General features: G+C 34.5%; 2 protein-coding genes across 4 annotated transcripts; both read left to right on the forward strand.

Moving 5' to 3' along the window:
- Positions 1-4,535: 4,535 nt before the first annotated feature.
- On the forward strand, positions 4,536-5,971 carry LOC137945228 (UPF0481 protein At3g47200-like). The gene is made up of 2 exons (XM_068791007.1): positions 4,536-5,099; positions 5,261-5,971. The coding sequence occupies exons 1-2, from the start codon at positions 4,536-4,538 to the stop codon at positions 5,969-5,971; spliced, it is 1,275 nt and encodes a 424-aa protein (XP_068647108.1).
- An 8,156-nt stretch (positions 5,972-14,127) lies between these two features.
- On the forward strand, positions 14,128-20,566 carry LOC137943976 (UPF0481 protein At3g47200-like). Of its 3 annotated transcripts, none has more exons than XM_068789447.1 (9): positions 14,128-14,624; positions 14,711-14,764; positions 15,342-15,458; positions 15,707-15,763; positions 16,298-16,348; positions 17,864-17,920; positions 18,205-18,261; positions 18,887-18,943; positions 19,600-20,566. In XM_068789447.1, the coding sequence occupies exons 1-9, from the start codon at positions 14,217-14,219 to the stop codon at positions 20,377-20,379; spliced, it is 1,638 nt and encodes a 545-aa protein (XP_068645548.1). In that variant the 5' UTR covers positions 14,128-14,216; the 3' UTR covers positions 20,380-20,566. The 3 variants fall into 3 exon arrangements, with proteins under 3 accessions (XP_068645548.1, XP_068645538.1, XP_068645559.1); XM_068789437.1 differs by lacking the exon at positions 18,205-18,261 and adding an exon at positions 18,546-18,602; XM_068789458.1 differs by lacking the exon at positions 18,205-18,261.
- Positions 20,567-20,679: the final 113 nt, after the last annotated feature.

Below are 20,679 nucleotides of genomic sequence, written 5' to 3' on the forward strand. Positions count from 1 at the left end.
GCTGATGTGGTAGAGGCTCAATTGGCCTTAAAATAATCAGGTTTTCCATGTAAACTCCAACACATTTCAACAAGGTGATTATTCATACCACAAAAAAGTACACTTTCTTTGCTAGCCAATGGTAGAGGAATTGAGGCTGGTTTTACTACCTCCTTTTCCTCTACCTTCACCATATGACCCGCATCCTCTTCCTTTTTCTCTACCAAAAATGTTACTCCCTCTTCTCTGGGAAAACGGTGTTGAATTCTCAATTTGATCAACTAGAGGAGCAAATACCTTAATTGGTATCCTAAGGATTGTTGCACATACATCATTAAAGGAGGGTCTGGCTCAAGAGCTGAGTACTTGATTTTTTGCAACATCCAAGTAAGATTTTAAATTAGCAAGACATGGCAAATACAAAATCTTCCAGCTGTTTTGCTTAAGTTGCCATGTTAGTTGAGTATGGTCGATCAACTATCCATTCTTAAAGTAGACCTTGGGAACTAGAAGAAATATTCATGAAAATTCCCTTCATGCTTTGTCCTACACATCTCCTCAAATATGTCATAAACTTTTTGAAGGATGCAAGGTGTAGAATATAAATAAAAACATGTATCCCAAATATCCTTGGTTGTATTCAAATGAATAAAATTGTTGACAACTACTTATTCTATGCTATTAATTAACCAACTTATAATCAACATATCTTCCTTCGACCACTTATGATAGGAAACATCATCAGTATGGATAGGTGGCTGGTCCAAGTATTCAGCAAAGTCCCTTGTTATCAGGAATTGCTAATAGATTAAGACCAAGACACATAGTTGTTCAAACCCTTGAGAGGAATAGTAGTAATTCTCAACAGATCATGTTTGTTAAAATCAAAATAACTCGAGGAAGACGATGAATTACTTGAAATTTCAGCTATTGAAAACAAAACCACTAGGGCTTCCTTTTAAAGAAGACACACAAACACACTTTAGACTAACCCTTAGGGTAAATGATCGGTCTTTCTCAATCAACAAAACAAGTACAGAATTTGTAGATTGAAGTCATCAACTAACTCAAAACCATACTTGTGCAAGGTTTATCAATCTAAGGGCACTAGTATGACTTGACTTAAAAAAACTTTACACTATTAAGCCAACACTTTGAACAACATTAGAACATTGATAATTAATCTGAATATGTCATTAAAAATTATTGGGTTTTAAGGTAATTCCAAACATACCATGAATAGGAAAACTTTCTAAAAAACTTTAAACCCTCAACTTAAGGTTTCATGAACCTATAGGGCAAATAACTTGAGCAACAATTGGAGATTTAATCCATAATTTACGAAGAATTTTTGAAGTTATGAAAGTGAAGTTAAGGCATGCTAAACCAATCAAATCAAGGCAACAATAAGGACTTTAAAAACTCAAATTCATCCATGATTTTGGCCAAATTGCACTCTATTTTGCATAGATTTTAAAAACAGATTGGGATTGATTCTAACATGGCAATGAATGAGTTTAAGCAATGAACAAGGGATTTAATACACATATTTAATGTAGGACATTACTGAAACTTGAAAAAAGAAATTAACTTCCTCTAATGGCTGGAATTTGATCTTTTTTGCATGTTTCAACACCTTAGAGCAGCTTTGCTTTAAGAACCTTAGAATTCCTGCTTTGATACCATGTTAAATTCTATGGTTCCATCGCTAGAAAGTCTAGGTTTAAGGGGGAGAGGAGAGGAGAGGAGAGGAGAGAAGAAGAGAAGAGAGAGAGAGAAGAGAGAAGAGAGCAAGGAGAGGAGAAGAGAGGGGATGAGTGTTAGAGAACTAGGGTTTCAAGAGGGGAATAGTGAAAGCATGAAGTTGAGTTGTCCCCTCCACCTCTATTTATAGTTCGTGAGGGTAAAAACCCTAATACATGAGTAAAGAAAAAGAACTTAAGTTATTACATAATTACAACTCATACCACTCACTCACTTAATTACATACAATACCACTATCCTCTTTAACACATAGAATGAGATGGTGGATGTTCATAGCTAGGCTGAAATTTATGTTAAGAGCCTTACATGATAATGGTTGAAATAATAGACATCTTGACATTGGACGCCCATGAAAAACTTCCTCCATGCCACCCATTTTTTATATGACTCGATCGAGTTAGTTAGTTAACTAATAAAACCTAGTTAGTCAATTGGAGGTGTGGATTGAAACTTGAATCAAATATATATGAGAGTCAATGGAAGGTCAAAATCTTATTTAACCTTGTTCAATTGGCCGGTCTAGTTTAGGTCTGATAGCAGTTGTGTATGTTGTGGCAGTTGCAAAGTTTGTATAGAAAGGAGAAGGCAAAACACAATAAACTAGGAATGACTTGCATTGTGGTATTCCCATTATGCATTTTTCAATGTCATTTATCAGCATCATGATGGATGATTTGGCTCCATTCGTCTTTTATTTGAGTTTACCAGAACCCGATCCATTAGATTGAATTAGATATAGGTATAGATAGACCTACACACAAATGAGTTGTAAAAAGGTTTTAATTTTAGAAAAGAGTAATTAAGAATACCAACTTAAATCTCATATTCAATATTATTAATAATTTATACTTCGTTTGTATTTTTAGTATAGTAGTTACATATGGTTTCCAAGTATACAACTCAAGTTTGATCTAGTAGCTCACATCCACTGAATTTATTTTCCAAGTATACAACTCAAGTTCGATCCAATAGCTCACGTCCATCGAATTCATAATTTTAAGTTACATTAAACCAGTTGAGAGCTCTGTGAATGAGACTAAATCTTATTTCTTGAGTCACAGTTAGTGACAACCTAACCTATCTTACTGGATATCTCAATACGAAGGTTCAAAGAAAAAAACAAGTTGATTAATAGCAGGTAGGAGCACCAAATTTTAGTGATTTTTTTCACATCGCATCGCTATGATGTAGGTGTTCGACTTCATTAAATAGAAGGAGATTGTAATACTTTAATGATATCAAGGTTATTGTAGTGAGATATAGAGATGCAATATACCTTTGGAGGTATTACTAATGTATGTGTGAGTATGGGGCCACAGCTAAATGGAGGCTATAGACTTATTCTCTAAAATATTCTCATAAGACAAAATATAGGACCAACGTTTAGTTGTTTAGTGTTCTTACAACCTATACAAAAAGTCCAAATTCATGACTTGTTGATCACTTTGGACCAAAACGAATAGCGAATTACAACTAGATAAGGTTCAAGTATGAAAGACACCTATCACTAAAAATTACAATGTACTAATGTCTAGTTCTTTGAACTTTAAAATTTTTTGTCTTTTCAAATATATATCAATATTTCCAATATTTAAAAAATGGAGGGGAATCTTGGAGAGTTTTTGAAATTTTAAAAGGTATGACGGTTTCATTTCCAAATCCTCCTTTGAAACTACATGAGCATGTTTGGAATCATGCATATTTGAGAATTATAGTCCTAGTCAATTTGAGATTCTTGTTGAATTATTTGTTTGTATCGATCGGACCCATCCTTGTATAAGATCCTTGCGGATGCTTTCCTAATAAGTTCGAGGTTTCAACAATTCTAATTGCACTCGGATTCTAACCTTTAGTGAAACGTATAAAAAGATTCATTGAGGGGATCAGACAGACATATAAACTCTCTCTCAGTCTCGTTCACAATCTCCTTAGCTTTGAAAACTTTGCTCTCGATATCTTCTCTTGGAAATTGTTTTGTTTTTAGATTTTATTTTCAATTATGAGTAAAGGCATAGAAAGTCCTGTCCAGATCGTATACATTTCTTAATTCTATACATGTTTAAGAACTGGAAGGACATAGTATTTAAGGAAGGGTACGCCAGAATTTGATACACACAAGGAAGCAAAGAGTTATGCATCCACACCAATTTATTGTCACTGAATTTAATTTTTCAGCTTTGAGTTATTTGCGTGTTAAATTTCCAATCTTCAACCACCGGATTTACAGGATTACTCAGCGTTCTTGAATCAACCCAGAGCATGCGTAAAGGAATCCCGGGCCAGCGGATCCCATTTCCAGTTCCCATCCAGAACTCCAGATAGCGCAGCGCCCAGCTTCGTCTTTTCTAACATGGGAAGGAAGGAATAATTAAGACCGAATACGAAATCAAGTTTCATGTGTTATTAGTTTAGTAAAAAGCAACGGGAGCATAAGCTGGTCACCGGATACTTTGCGGCAGATATTGGGTGGAATTAGATTCTCCCACGCTCCAACAGATGTCATTGACAAGTATTCTTCAGCCGCTTTTGCTATAACTGAGACTGCTTAAAGCTGACATTGGGTTAATATCAACAAGATTCAATCACCTCTCTTGTCAGTTCAGATCATCAATATCCTCCTGTAATTTCGTCGAACACTTCAAGCCCATTTTATTCCGAGAGAAAATCTCTAACTCGATCTCAGAATTAAGAGACTGAATCTCTTTTGATGAGTTGAAGGTCTTATAACCAAACAGAGATTTTTCTCGTTCTTCCAGTCCTAGTTCAAACAGAGTGTTAGAAATAAACAGAGAATGGCGGAGAACTGGGTCATTGAAGTCGAGGGGAAACTCGAGAAAGTCAGTTCTGAAGAGGAGAAGAAGCTATGGCAGAAGCACTCCATTTACAAGGTGCCCTACTGCCTCAAAGAGCTCCACCAAAAGGCCTACAAGCCTCAGGTCGTCTCTTTCGGACCCTACCATTACGGAGATGAGAGCTTGCTGCCAATGGAGGAACACAAACAAAGAGCTCTCCTACACTTTTTCAAGAGATCGGAAAAAACAGTGGAAGAATGCTGGAAGGATTTAGAGGCAGTATCAGACCAACTGATGGATTCGTATGAAGGGCTCGCGAAAGAATGGAAGGATAAGAACAGATTATTGGAGTTGATGATTCGTGATGGATGTTTCGTTTTGGAGATTTTACTGACATCTTATGATGTCACTAACGATTATGCCTCCAATGATCCCATCTTTAGTTCCCACGGGAAGCTCCACAACATGCCTTACATCAGAAGAGATATGTTGATGATTGAAAACCAGATTCCTTTTCTGGTTCTGGAGAGGTTATTTGCCATCCAAAGCGCACGATATTCCATGGTGAACTCCTATTCTTCATGTCATTACTTGTCTTTTATCTTTAATTTTGATGATTATTATCCATTTTCATGTTTTCATTTTCATAATGCTGGATCGACCATGAACATGAAATTAAATGACTAATTTTTCATTTTGATCAACTTGATTAACCTACCCTGAAGAACGAAGAGTCTTTGAACAAGCTCATCCTGAGGTTCTGCACCAACCACCTTCACGTCCCAGAAGTTGGCCGAGGCCTCCATGTTTTGGACATATACAAGAAGAGCATGCTTCAAGGTCCCGACCATAGACCTAGTTCATTCCCCGAGGAGGGTACGGGGGAGCTCATCCGGTCAGCTATGGAGCTCAACGAGGCTGGGATCCGGTTCAAGAAGAGCAAAACCCATAGCCTCAAGGACATCAGCTTCCACAAAGGAACTCTCAGACTCCCTGAAATTGTGGTGGACGACACAACTGAATCAATATTCCTGAATCTCATGGCGTATGAGAGACTTCATGTCGGAGCAGGCAACGAAGTCACCTCTTACGTGTTCTTCATGGACAATATCATCGATTCGGCTAAAGATGTAAGCATTCTCCATGCAAAAGGGATTATCCAAAACGCAGTGGGCAGTGATAAAGCTGTTGCGAAATTGTTCAACCATCTCTCTAAAGACGCCACGCTCGATCCTGAGAGCAGTCTGGATGTCGTGCACAAGCAGGTTAACGACTACTGCAAGAAGAGGTGGAACGAGTGGCGGGCCAATTTGATACACGAGTATTTCAGAAGCCCCTGGGCGTTTCTGTCGCTTCTTGCAGCAATTTACATCTTGATTCTCACTGCAGCACAGACTTTTTACTCGATCTATCCTTACTATAAAAGCAAAAGCTGAGTCTCCACCTCCATTTTCTCCATCTCCCCACTGATTTCAGGATCAATGAAGGGTTCTACCTGTTTGTGTCGACCATTTTGTCCTGCCTTGGGCTAGCTCTGTAGCTCTTTCAAAGTTCATGTGGATCGCTTAAAAAAGATTCATTTTGGCTATCAAAATAAGCTCGAACAATATGATCTTTGTTTTGGCCTCCACTCTGTGGACTTCAGCATGTATTTCAGTTTGAATGATTATCTTATGCTAAGAAAATCCTTGTTCCTTCTTGCCTTGTAAACAACAAACACATCAAATACTATCAAACTGATTAAACTTCCCTCTTTGATTAAGTTAACTCAAAACTGATTTTCTTTTTCACATATGGGTTAAGATGTGGATCAACCTAGCTACATAAGGAGTGACTCAAGCGGAATGAACAATGTTAAAAGGTACATTGGTCTTGAATTTTATATGTTAAAGGTGAACAATCGATCTTTATTCTTCATCCCAACAATTTATTCTAATAAGGTAATTCAAGACATACAATGTTATTCTTCATACCAAAATTAGATATCAAGATAACATTAGCTATTGTTTTAATTATTATCATCTAATTATCAAAATAACAATAGCTATTATTCTTATTACTAATTATTGATTTATTCTTATTATTAACTATTGTTAATTTAAAATAAAAATGATTAAACTTTGTTATAGATCTATTTCGATTATTATTTATTACTTCCATTAGTTACAGATTTATCCCAAACATTAGTTCTAATTATTATTTTCTATTACTATCAATAATTATTGGTCCAAGTTATCAATTAGAAATAATTAGTAATGAATAATTATTCTTCAACCTATATTATTAATATTAAATTATTACTTAGTAATAAATATCATATTTAATAATTAAAATTAATCTATTAGTACTTATTACTTATTAGTTATTACTTCTATTAATTACAGATTTATTCTAATTACTAGTTATTATTTTTATTAACTATTGTTTCAATAATTATGGATCTAAGTTATTGATTGGAATTAAATTAAAATTAGTGATAATTACTATACTTATTTGTTATACTTCATAATTACTATTACTCTATACTTATTAGTTATAATTTTTATTAATTAAAATTTAAATTATTTATTAGTTATTATATTATTGACTTATTATCAATAATTATTGCTCAATTTGAAATAAATTAATAATAGTAATTGTTTAAAATCTATATTACTAGTATTTAGTAATAATTATCGTACTTAATAATTAATATTACTCTTTTAGTACGTAATAAGTACTAAGCTAGTTCTTATTAGTTATTATTCTATTAGTTAATGATTATATAGTTGTTCTAATTAACAATAATTATTAAATATTATTATCAATAACTAATTATTCTAAGTTAGGCCATGTCATCCAAGGGTTGCTATTCGTAAACAACATTCAAAGATGCATTTAACAATAAACGATATTAAAATATAATTAAAGTAGTAATTAATAATTCCCGATATCCCGAATTCCCGAAGAGGAAGAATGAAACCTGATACAGTCACTTGGGCCCTCCTTAAAGCGAAGGAGCTGGCTCACGAGTTTCTAAATTGAACCATAGTTCGCTGGAACTCGTTTTGTTAACTTAAAAGAGCAAGAATGAAACCTGATGCAGTCGCTTGGGCCCTCCTTAAAGTGAAGGAGCTGGCTCACGAGTTTCTAAATTGAACCATAGTTCGCTGGAACTCGTTTTGTTAACTTAAAAGAGCATGACGTTATCAAGATAAATCGGATCCAACAGAAGAATTGGCTACCCGTGGATACTACCAAAGCGATGTTGTCAATTTCACCGTGAGGCTAGGAATTAAGCAAACACGTGTTGGTACAGAGATCGACATGACACAACCACCGTACTCTTTTACGATGCATCGATATTAGAAAAGAATAAATAATCGGTGACGAGCAGAAAAGTGGCAATCGTGAAAAACACTTCATCTTGCTTAAGCGCTTTTATTTAAATCAGGGATTTTTATCAAATTAACCATTTTAAAAAACTTATTTCAATAAATTACGTCACTTTGAACTTATTTTAAAAAATATCCAACTTTGACCGGTCCACTTATACGTGTATAGTCAAAGGTGACATGTAAGTTTTGACTAATTACGTGTTACTACATCATCAACACTACGTGAGTAGATAAACACATCGAGTGCCACAACACGTCATCTGCCAGGTAAGACACCACATCATCTAGCACCACGTAAGCCCTCTCTTCTTATTTTTGTTCGTTCTCTCTCCCCACTCGATCTTTCTCCTCTCCTTTCCTCTCGCCTCCCCTCCTCTCCTCTCGCCCTCTCGCCTTGCCAATTGCCACCGCCGCTAGGCCTCGAGCTAGCCCTCGATGCTCCCCTCTCAACCGCCCTCTCTTCCTCTCAACCCAGACTTCGTCTTAGCCACATCTCTCACTCTTCTTCTCTGTTCCCCTCTGTTCATCTTCTCTCCACCCCTTTTTCAAAACCGAAGCCTATCCTTTCATCTCCTCGTTGGTGCCCCCTCTCTAAAAAACAAACCCTATAATTTCCTCTCAACACCCCCTCTCTTAATACCCTATCATTTCACTCTCTCACCGCCCCTTCTCTCAAAATCGAAGCCCTACTCACCCTCCAAACCCGAATTTGATTTCAGAAATCGATAAACCAAGGTGATTTTTTAAGGCTTTTGTTAATTGAATCTAATTACTGTGTTTAATTATAATATTGATTTGAATTTAGGTGTATAATTATTGTATTAATTTTTTTTGTGATTTATTGTTTAATTACTGATTTTATGTTAATGAAATTTCTGTGAGTTGCAGATAGATTAAAATTATTGTAAAGTTTAATTGAAACTTGATTAAATATCCCTCTTCGTATTTATTAATTTTTTGTATTTTAGTTTATGGATTCCTATGCCACTGAATGTTGTATTTTTTGAAGTTGCTAGTTTAATTTTCTGATTTATGAAGTTGCATTTTACTCTATTGAGATAAGATTTGCAGGATTTTCAGTTGCTAGTTGTTGTTAAATAAATTTGGAGTGTTATGAAATGATCATGCCATGTGGTGAGGAGATTTGGGTGTTATAAATATCCACCACGTGGGTTTTTTTTTTTTGTGTTTTGTTTATGTTTCTTGTGTTTGCCCTAGTTACTAGGATGGGTACAAGTCTAATTAAGAGTAGGTTGGGTAATGGAGAGTGGGTTGAATCCAGTTCACACTAGGCTGAGTCGTCTGCACGGGCGTCCATTACCCAATGAAACCCGACCTCTATCATTGACGAAGTATGGTTCGTAGTGACTGCAAAGTCATATGGGGCTCTACTAGAGGTGTTCGGTGAATTTGGACTTAGGTGTGTTTTAGCATTGTTAGGACTAGTTTTCTGCTATAGAATTAGTTCGATTAATTTATAAATATTGTAGAATGTGGTTGAATAATTTTGAAGTGCCATAGAATAATTTTGGCATGAGGTGAAGAGATTTGGGTGTTATAAATAACCACCACATGGTATATTTTTTTTCTATGTTTTATTGAGTTTCCATGTGTCCCTAGGGATGGTAGAGAGTCTGATTAAGAGTAGGTTGGGTAATGGAGGGTGGGTTGTGTCCAGTTTAAACTAGGCTGAGTCGCCTGCAGTGGCGTCCATTAGCCAATGAAACTTGACCCCCATCACTGACGAGGTACGGTTCGTAGTGACTGTGAAGTCATATGGGGCTCTACTAGGGGTGTTCGATGAATTTGGACTTAGTTGTGTTTTTGCATTGTTAGGACTAGTCATCTGCAATAGAATTAGTTCGATTAATTTTTAATTTTTTTAGAATATTGTTGAATAATTTTGAAGTACTATAGAATGATTTTGCCATGTGGTGAGGAGATTCGGGTGTTATAATTAGCACCACATGGTATTTTTTTGTCCATGTTTTATTGAGTTTCTACGTGTCCTTAGGGATGGGTAGAGAGTCTGATTAAGAGTAGGTTGGGTAATGGAGGGTAGGTTGTGTCCAATTCAAACTAGGTTGAGTCGCTTGTAGGGGCGTTCATTAGCCAACGAAACCTAACTCCCATCACTAACGAGGTACGATTCATAGTGACTGCGAAGTTATATGGGGCTCTACCAGGGGTGTTTAGTGAATTTGGACTTAGTTGTGTTTTTGCATTGTTAGGACTAGTCATGTGCTATAGAACTAGTTCGATTAATTTTTAAATGTTGTTGAATAATTTTTCAAGTGTTATGGAATGATTTTGCTATGTGGTGAGGAGATTCGGGTGTTATAAATAACCACCATATGATTTTTTTTTTTTTTTGTTTATGTTTTATTAAGTTTCCATGTGTCCCTAGGGATGGGTAGAGAGCCTAATTAAGAGTAGGTTGGGTAATGGAGGGTGGATTGTGTCTAGTTCAAACTAAGCTGAGTTGTCTACAGGGGTGTCCATTAGCCAATGAAACCCGACCCCCATCATTGACGAGGTACGGTTCTTAGTGATCGGGAAGTCATATGGGGCTCTACCAAGGGTATTCGGTGATTTTATTTGATTTCTCAAACTCAAATAGCATTTCCACTTCACGATTTTATTTTTATATCACTGTATTTGATCTCTACAACGAACAAGTTTGATCACTTATATTTTGTCTCTTAGCCAATATCGTTTCCTCTGTATTTTTTGTATCATTTCAACATAGGTTGAATGCGTTAAGATTTGTTTTTCCTACTTTCATGTAGGTTGAAGATTTTATCTCCCCATCTGGAAATAATCAATCAAAAGATCGGATAGGTCTGCCAAATTCATTTGTAGAACCTATTGGCGCAGGGAAGAGTTTGGCAGAAGACCATTTTGATCAATTGGAAAATGACTCACTTGACGTCCTAGACCGTCAAAAGACAAGAGCACCCCTTGGGTCATCGGAGCAGCTCAAGCGAAACTTGGATGTGGATAATGATCTAGAAATGGATTTTGATGGGCGTTTAGTATTTTATGAGGATGTTAGACCTAAACAATAAGAGAGCACCAATTCAGGTCATGATACAAAAACTAGAAGCCAAACCAGTAATTAGGGGGGGGGGGGGGGGGAGGGGGGGGGGGGGTAGTGCACATGACTCAGGACATGATCTTCATGCGCATTACGCAGTTCATATCCTGAGGTCATTAGGGAATGCCGAAATTCATGTCATGTACATGAACATCCATGACTCAGGAGTTTATGTCCCAAGAGTAAACAACGGAAAGTGCTTTCCGCCCGATTTTGAGAATCATCTACATGACTCACGCGCGGGGCTATCTCTCGGCGAGCGGGGCTATCTCTCGGGGCTCTCTCTGCCGCAGACCCTCTCTGCCATTTCATTCCCGCAGCCCTCTCTCGGTGTTGTCGTAGCCCTCTCTCGGTGTTGCCATAGTCCTCTCTCGTTCCTGCAACCCTCTCTCGGTGTTGCCCGCCGTCGTCGCGGGCCGTCGTCGTTGCCTACTAGCCCGTCCCCGTCGCCATCGCCGTTGCCCTCTGGCTCGTAGCTGAGGAAGACAACGACGGTTTAATTTTTCCTAAGTTAGGAAAAATTAAACTATCTTCATAAAAATCATTAATTTATAATTTTTATTTATAAAATAATTATTTTTATTTATAAATATAATTATTTTTATTTATTTAATATATTTATTTTACAATTACTATATTAAAATAGTGATTTAATAGTCATAATTAAAATATTGTTAAAATAAATATTTGATAAATTATTTTTGGCATAATTATCCGATTGCTATAGTTAATTAAACCAATAGTTTAAATTTTTTTGATAATATACTATTAATTAATAATACATAAAATATATTATGTACAAATATATAGTGTGTTAAAGTTATGATTAGATCAATTTTTTCTCTTAAATTATTCATTTTAAGGTTAAAGTATATCATATGTTATTAATAAATTAATAACTCAACGTATTACTTTCGTTTTTGTTATTTATAATGTTATTTATTTATTATTTGTAATTAATCATGTAGGTATTTCATTGGCTCGTGTAATTACCATATTAATGCACAATAAAATATCTAATTCAATTAATAAATATATTAGTATATTTAATTATACATTAAATAACTTATTCGTGTAGTAATAATGGTTGTTTTACCTAATTTGAGGTTTAAGGATTATGTTGTAATTAAGTGCACGGTAAAGGTTTAGAGATTCTCTTGTTTTTTATATTTTTCTCATATTGGGGCATTAACACTGAAAACTGTTTTCCAGTGCACATGAAGTCATCAACACTAACACCAAGTGCGAAGATGATCTTCATGTACATGACTGACATGATTTTCATGTTGGACATGAACTTGAACTTGAAAAATCTATTTGGGGGACTAACCCCCCCTTATAGATATTTGTCTACAAAATCTTTGACAGAAGGAAGGAAGAGGCAGAAAACATGAATTTTTATGTTCTTCGACATTTTGATGTAAAAATATTTATTAATATATGACTTCCTTTTACATCCATCCTTGCTTATTATTGTAAATATAAGGTAATAAAATGTATACTTATAAATTTGATTTTTAAATTCTAAAATATTTTTTTAATTAATAAAACATTTTTAACTAATAAATATTTTAAATCGATAATAAAAAGTATTAAATAGGTAAGAGTAATTTTTTTAATTAATTAATATACTAATTTTATATTCTATTATTATAAATAAATGATAACAAAATGTGTACCGATAAATTTGATATTTAAACAATAAAGAATATTTTTAATAAAAATATTTTAAAGCGATAATAAAATGTGATAAATAAGTAAGAGTAAGATTTTTTAATTAATCAGTATAATTATTTTATTTTAATTATTTTAAATATACGGAAATAAAAAGTGTGGTGTAAAGTGCATATAAATTATTTATTAAATAAAATATTTTTATATATCTACTATCAGAAAATTAAATAATATTAGTTAATAAATAAAATATATTAGATATAATAATTAAATAAATGCTTACTTTTATATTATTAAAATTTTAATCAAATTTTAATTTTTGTAATATCTAAATATGAAATAATTATACAAATATATCGTACTACAATAATATCGTTATAATAAAAATAAAAATAATACAAATATAACTCAATCACCTTTTTAATATAAAAAATTATATCTTTTCATACAAAAGTACAATACAAAAAATATTTAGCGGCATTAAAATATAATAATTAATAATTTTGCCATATTTGAATTGCTAAAACATCTCGATAATATGATGCTCTTACAGATTGTACTGCAAACTCTCAATGAACACATGCCATTAGAATAAATTATTAAAAATAAAATAAAAATTAAAAACAACATAATTATATATAATAAATAAATAATTTATTTTTTAATAACATAAGATATGTTTTAATATAAAAAACACTAATTTAATATAATAAAAAATAATATAATAAATAAATATATTTTTATCAATAACATAAGATAATTTTATGTATTATTAATTAATAATATATTGTCACAAATTTAAAATCATTGGTTTAATTAATTATAACAATAGGATAATTAAACCAAAATAATTTATCAAATATTTAATTTAATAATATTTTTATTATAACTATTAAATTAATAATTTAATATAATAATTATAAAATAAATATATTAATTAATTAAATAAAATATTTTATAAAAATATATTTAAATTATTATTTTTACGACGGTATAATTTTTCCTAACTTAGGAAAAATTAAACCATCGTCTTCCTGTACGCGTCGTCTTCCTCAGCGGCGAGAGAATTCAGCGACAGGCCAACAGGCAACGGCGACGGAGGCGGCGCTCCGACGGTACGCTGCCCTAACAGCCTTAAATGCCTGAAACCGGGGAAAGGGAAATACAACTATATTTCACTGTTACAGCGACTTTCGCACTGTCCCTTAAATAAAGCTATAAATCCCAACGTACAAGGATAAGGTATGACATCTCTCCAGGATCTCTCAGTGCGAATCAGACTTTGACAACCGAGCACTACTACCGCTTTGAAGGGATAAGCTTTGATGATACTATTCCTGGTAGCGGGGTAGAAGAATCAATGTTCTGCTATTTTTAAGGAATTGACGCTGCTTCGAAATCAAATGATGAGAGTGGGAGCGACGAAATGGCACAGAATGCGAATTCTTCAAAGACAAAGAGGGTCTGGGCGAAGCAATTTACAAGGTACCCAATTTTCTCAAAATCTTGAACGAAAAGGCCTACAAGCCTCAGATGGTTTCCTTCGGACCTTATCACCATGACGACACTATGGAGGAGCACAAAGAAAGGGCGCTCTCCCACTTTCTGGATCGCATAGGGAAAACCCGCGATGATTGCATAAGCTATATGAAGCCGATAAGAAAAGAAGCCGCGAGCAGTTATTCAGATCTGGAGGAGAAGTGGGAAAAAGAAGAAGAGAAGTTCCTGTATATGTTGATCCTTGACGGATGTTTTATGCTGGAGGTCATAAACATATTTCATGGATTATCCAGTGGTTACAGACCGGATGATCCAATCTTTAGCTCCCACGGGAAGCTATATAACTTTCCTGTCATTAGGAGAGACATGCTATTGATCGAAAACCAGATTCCTTTTCTGGTTTTGCAGAAGCTGATGGAGTTCAAGAGGGAACCATCCGAGGTAAACACATAATCTTCTTATGGTGATTCTCGACAACGCTCATAGATAGTGTGGCCTAAAGGTCTCGTCTGTTTTTTGCATTGTAGCCAGAGTTGAGATTCATCGCGTCTGACACGTCACTTGGCGGCGTAGCAGAAGAGGTAAATGACCTCACTCGACCTGCTTTTTTTCTTTTTTTCTTATGCTGAGTCATGCTGCGAGTTTAGCTTTGTCAGTATAGCAAAAATACCTATTTAAAATTTTTTTAATTAATTAAATAGTTATCTTTTTAAATCTATTTATCAAAATACCCAATTTTTACTTGGTATAAGTAAACCAGTAAACCACAAGTAAACCACCCAAGGTCAGCACATAATCTTCTTATTGTGATTCCCGACAATACTCATAGTGTGGCATAAAGGTTTCGATGGCGCATGACACGTCACAGGGTTTCGGCGTAGCAGCAAAGGCAAATGACCGTCACTCTACCTGCTTGTTTTTCTTTTTTTCTTATGCTGAGTCGTGTTACGAGTTTAGATTTGCCAGTATAGCAAAAGTACCTATTTTTAAAAAATTAATTAATTAAATAGTTATCCTTTAAATCTATTTATCATAATACCCAAATTTTACTTGGTCAAAGTAAACCACCCAAGGTAAGCAACGTAATCTTCCTATTGTGATTCTCGACAGTGCTCATAACGTGGCATAAAGGTTTCGTCTGTGTTTTTTGCTATGTAGCAAGAGATAGTGATGGCGTCTGACACGTCACTGTGCGTCGTAGTAGAAGAGGAAAATGACCCTCCCTCTATGAAAGTGATGGCGTATAACACGGCACAGGACGGCGTACTAGAACAGGTAAATGACTCTCACTCTACTAGCTTTTGAGTCATGCTGCGAGTTTAGATTTGTCAGTATAGCAAAAATACCTATTTTAAAATTTTTAATTAATTAAATAATTATCTTTTAAATCTATTTATCAAAATACCAAATATTTACTAGGTCAAAGTAAACCACCCAAGGTAAGCACGTAATCTTATTTTTTGTGATTCTCGACAATGGTCATAGTGTGGCATAAAGGTCTCGTCTGCGTTTTTGCATTGTAGCCAGGGTGGTCAGGGATGGCGCTTGACAGCGAATCAGAAGAGGTATTCGCCGAAGAGGTAAATGACCCTCACTCTACCTGCTTGTTTTTCTTTTTTTCTTATGCTGAGTCGTGTTGCGAGTTTAGATTTGCCAGTATAGCAAAAATACCTATTTTTAATTTTTAATTAATTAAATAGTTATCTTTTAAATTTATTTATCAAAATTCCAAATTTTTACTTGGTCAAAGTAAACCACCCAAGGTAAGCACATAATCTTCTTATTGTGATTCTCAACAATGCTCATAAGTGTGTGGCATAAAGGTCTCGTCTGCTTTTTGCAATGTAGACAATGACCATGGCGTATAACACGTAACTGGGTTTCGGCGGAGTAGAAGAGGTGCTGAGTAGTTTAGATTTGTCAGTATTGCAAAAATACCTTTTTTAAAATTTTAATTAATTAAATAATTATCTTTTAAATCTATTTATCAAAATATACCCAAATTTTACTATGTCAAAGTAGACCACCCAAGGTAAGCACATAATCTTCTTATTGTGATTCTCGACCATGCTCATAGTGTGGCATAAAGGTCTTGTCTGCTTTTTGCAACGTAGGAAGTGTTGGGGGCGCATGAAACGTCAGCGGGTATCGGCCTACCAACAGAGGTAAATGACCATCACTCTACTTGCTTTTTTTTCTGTGTTTCCTTATGCGGAGTCATGCTGCGAGTTTAGATTTGCCAATATACCAAAAATACCTATTTTAAATTTTTTAATTAATTTAATAGTTATCTTTTAAATCGAATTATCAAAATACCCAATTTTTACTTGGTCAAAGTAAACCACCCAAGGTAAGTACATAATCTTCCAAGGAAAGTACATAATCTTCTTATTGTGATTAGGGTGGCTTCGAACCGAGCTGGTTCGGTTCTATTTGGTATCTCTTGAGCTTGATATCCAGAATCGACTAGTTTAAATTAACAAGCTAAGTTCGACCGAATCCAGGTTTAGTTAGATGAACCTCCCCCCCCTCCCGAAATCATTAAGTAAAAAAAAAAAAAAAATTCCTTGCTCATGGCTCTTGAAGAAATTTTAAATACATTTTAGTAGAAATAAGTTTCTAGAGACTATTAGTGTCTCATGTTTTTTTTAAATATTTTTTTAATTGAAATTTTTTATTAAAAAAATCCTATAATTTTCTAAGTAAGATTTTCGTGCCAAGATGGGCTAAAAAACCGTATAGAAAATTTTTGAATAAGTATTTGACAGTTCATGCTGTAATACATTTAGCAAGAGGCAATTTTTATTGCAATTTTGTGTTCGATTTTTTATTTGATTAAAAATTTATCAATAAGTATAGTAATATATTAAATTGATTATTAATTTTTATTTATTTCCCTAAAGGCAATAAGAGGTCCATTTAACTTTCCTAAGAAAATTTTAAAATATTTCTTGTAATTTTCTAATAAGTCACTAATAGTAATGGGATTTTATTTAAAGTTTTTTTTGGAAATATGTATTATAGGAAAAACATTTCTAGTTTTCCCTAAAATATAAGTTTCAACCAGAGGCACTAAGGAGGCCATAATAAATTTATGGCCAGATTCAAAAATTAAAAAACAAGTTAGACAACATTTGGTGTAAAAAAGATTAATATTGGTGCATTTTTAATCTATTATTGAAATTCAATCCTGAACCTCCCCTATCATTCTTTTTTTAAAATGTATACATAATTTTATATATAATTTATTTGGCATATATTTTATATAGAGTATTAAATGTAGGTTAAGCTCGAACTCAGTTAAAATTATCAAGCTCGAGTTCGATTACAATTTTAGGATTGAAGCTAGGGTTTGTTCGAGATCGAGTTCAAAATATTTAAATCAAGCTCAGTTTGAACAAGGTTAAGACTCAGTTGGATTCGATGTCACCGTTATGCCCAATTTTAAGTAGATATTATTTCTAATTTTATGTAAAATATATATAATTTTATATATAATTTATTTGATATATATTTTTTGAAAAGTTTTAAATGTATGTTGAAGCTCTACCTCAGCTTGAACTCAGTAAACCTTTAAACCACAAGTAAACCACCCAATGTAAGCACATAATCTTCTTATTGTGATTCTCGACAATGCTCATAGTGTGGCATAAAGGTCTCATCTGCTTTTTGCAATGTAGGCAAGGTTGCAAAAGATAGCGCATGACACGTCAAGAGGTTTCGGCGGAGCAGCAATGGTAAATGACCCTCGCTCTACCTGCTTGTTTTTCTGTTTTTCTTATGCTGAGTCATGATGCGAGTTTAGATTTGCCAGAATAGCAAAAATACCTAATTTAAAAATTTTAATTAATTAAATAGTTAATAGTTATCTTTTAAATCTATTTATCAAAATACCCAATTTTTACTTGGTCAAAGTAAACCACAAGTAAACCACCCAAGGTAAGCACATAATCTTCTTATTGTGATTCCCGACAATGCTCATAGTGTGGCATAAAGGTCTCGTCTGTTTTTTGAAATGTACACTGGGTTGAAAAAGATGGCGCATGACATGTCACGGTGTTTCGGCGGAGCAGCAATGGTAAATGACCCTCACTCTACCTGCTTGTTTTTCTGTTTTTCTTATGCTGAGTCATGATGCGAGTTTAGATTTGCCAGTATAGCAAAAATACCTAATTTAAAATTTTTAATTAATTAAATAGTTAATAGTTATCTTTTAAATCTATTTATCAAAATACCCAATTTTTACTTGGTCAAAGTAAACCACAAGTAAACCACCCAAGGTAAGCACATAATCTTCTTATTGTGATTCCCGACAATGCTCATAGTGTGGCATAAAGGTCTCGTCTGTTTTTTGAAATGTAGAGAAGGTTTCCAACGATGGCGCATGACATGTCACGGTGTTTCGGCGGAGCAGCAATGGTAAATGACCCTCACTCTACCTGCTTGTTTTTCTTTTTTTCTTGTGCTGAGTCATGTTGCGAGTTTAGATTTGCCAGTATAGCAAAAATACCTAATTTAAAATTTTCAATTAATTAAATAGTTAATAGTTATCTTTTAAATCTATTTATCAAAATACCCAATTTTTACTTGGTCAAAGTAAACCACAAGTAAACCACCCAAGGTTAGCACATAATCTTCTTATTGTGATTCTCGACAATGCTCCTAGTGTGGCATAAAGGTCTCGTCTGTTTTTTGAAATGTAGAGAAGGTTTCCAACGATGGCGCATAACACGTCACGGGGTTTCAGCGTAGCAGCAAAGGTAAATGACCCTCACTCTACCTGCTTCTTTTTCTTTTTTTCTTGTGCTGAGTCATGTTGCGAGTTTAGATTTGCCAGTATAGCAAAAATACCTAATTTAAAATTTTCAATTAATTAAATAGTTATCTTTTAAATTTATTTATCAAAATACCCAATTTTTACTTGGTCAAAGTATTTACTTGCCAAGTAAAGGGAGAAAAACAAAGGAGAAGAAATAAGGGTTGATGTGGGGTAAAAGGCTGACGTGGTAATGTTCACGTGTTGCCACACCGGTGGTCAATGATGATGTGGTTAGAGACAAAGTTGGTTATTTGAATTAATAAATTTAAAAGATGGGTATTTTGTTAATTATTTTTTTAAAAAAATACTAGATAATAAAACGAGGCTATTCCCTTCAATCATAAAAGAAGATAAATGAGACCAATAATGAAAAAAATGGATCTCCTTCATCTTTTCCTTGGGTTAAAAAATTCTTTTCTGGCAACCCTCTTTGAAAACCAGAGAGATTTTACTTAGGAGAATCTGAATGTTTTAAGAAGAGTTTTTAATAGCATAACTAAGATAACTAAACCAAGTGGCACAAAATTTGTTCAGTCATCAACATTTGGCTCACAAAAGAGTAATAAAACTGTGCCCAATGTCCAAATGGTCACGCAGGACCAGAAAAACCTCAACAAGCTCATATTGCAATTCTGTACCCTGAGAGAAAGCAAGACCGACATTGGAAACTGCCTTCACGTCTTGGACATATACAGGAAAGGCCTACTTCGAAAGCCCTCCCGATCCACCACTCAGCCCATGACAGGTAACACCTATGTTTCTTCACAACCTCCCAACTCGGCTCCTCCACCACCTCCACAGACCACCAGCATGTCAACCATTCGATGCGCAGAGCAGCTTCACGAGGCCGGAATCGAGTTTAAGACGAGTTCTAACTATCTTAACGACATCAGTTTCGACGGCGGCACTCTTTCCCTCCCCGTTCTAGTGGTCGATGATGCCACCGAGTCCACGTTCCTTAACCTCGTAGCCTTTGAGAGACTTCACGTAGGCGCAGGCAACGACGTGACTTCCTACGTTTTCTTCATGGACAACCTCATTAATTCTGCAAACGATGTTAGTCTTCTCAGTGAAAAAAGGATTGTTCAGAGTATAATTGGCAGTGATGAGGACGTTGCCGAGATATTCAATAAGCTGTCGAATGAACTAACAATCAATCCGGACAATAGCCTGCGTGACGTGCGTGAGAAGATCAGAGGACACTGCCAGCATAGACGGAATAAATGGCGAGCCAATCTCTTGCACAACTACTTCAAAAGCCCGTGGACAATCATCTCTCTTGTAATCGCATTTGTTTACTTAGTTCTCGCTATAGTTCAGACTACTTTCGCTATAATGGATTTCTACAAGCCCGATGACAAGTCTCCTTCCCCATGACTTGGGTCCTAGTATGTTTTCGCAGCTTTCTCTGATTATGATTTCCTGCTCTTAGTTGAACCCAGTTTATATTGTTTGCTATTTTGGACCAGGTTTTTGTGTGTTTTTACTTGGTAATTATTGTAGTTGATCATGTTGTTTGGGCATGGGAGTTTGGAAATGTTCATTAATGGATTTATTGATTAAATGAGAGTTATTGTGTTTCCTTTACGTCAAGTAATGTAAGCTTGCAAGTTCCATTATTTTATTGCTACTTTTACCAAGATAAATAAACTTTATACATGAAGGTCTCCGAGTGCA

This window comes from Aristolochia californica, unplaced genomic scaffold (genome assembly GCF_029961685.1).
Source record: "Aristolochia californica isolate CCGP_79_NKW_82.1479 unplaced genomic scaffold, dmAriCali1.0.hap1 SCAF_1, whole genome shotgun sequence".
NCBI classification, from domain to species: Eukaryota; Viridiplantae; Streptophyta; class Magnoliopsida; order Piperales; family Aristolochiaceae; genus Aristolochia; species Aristolochia californica.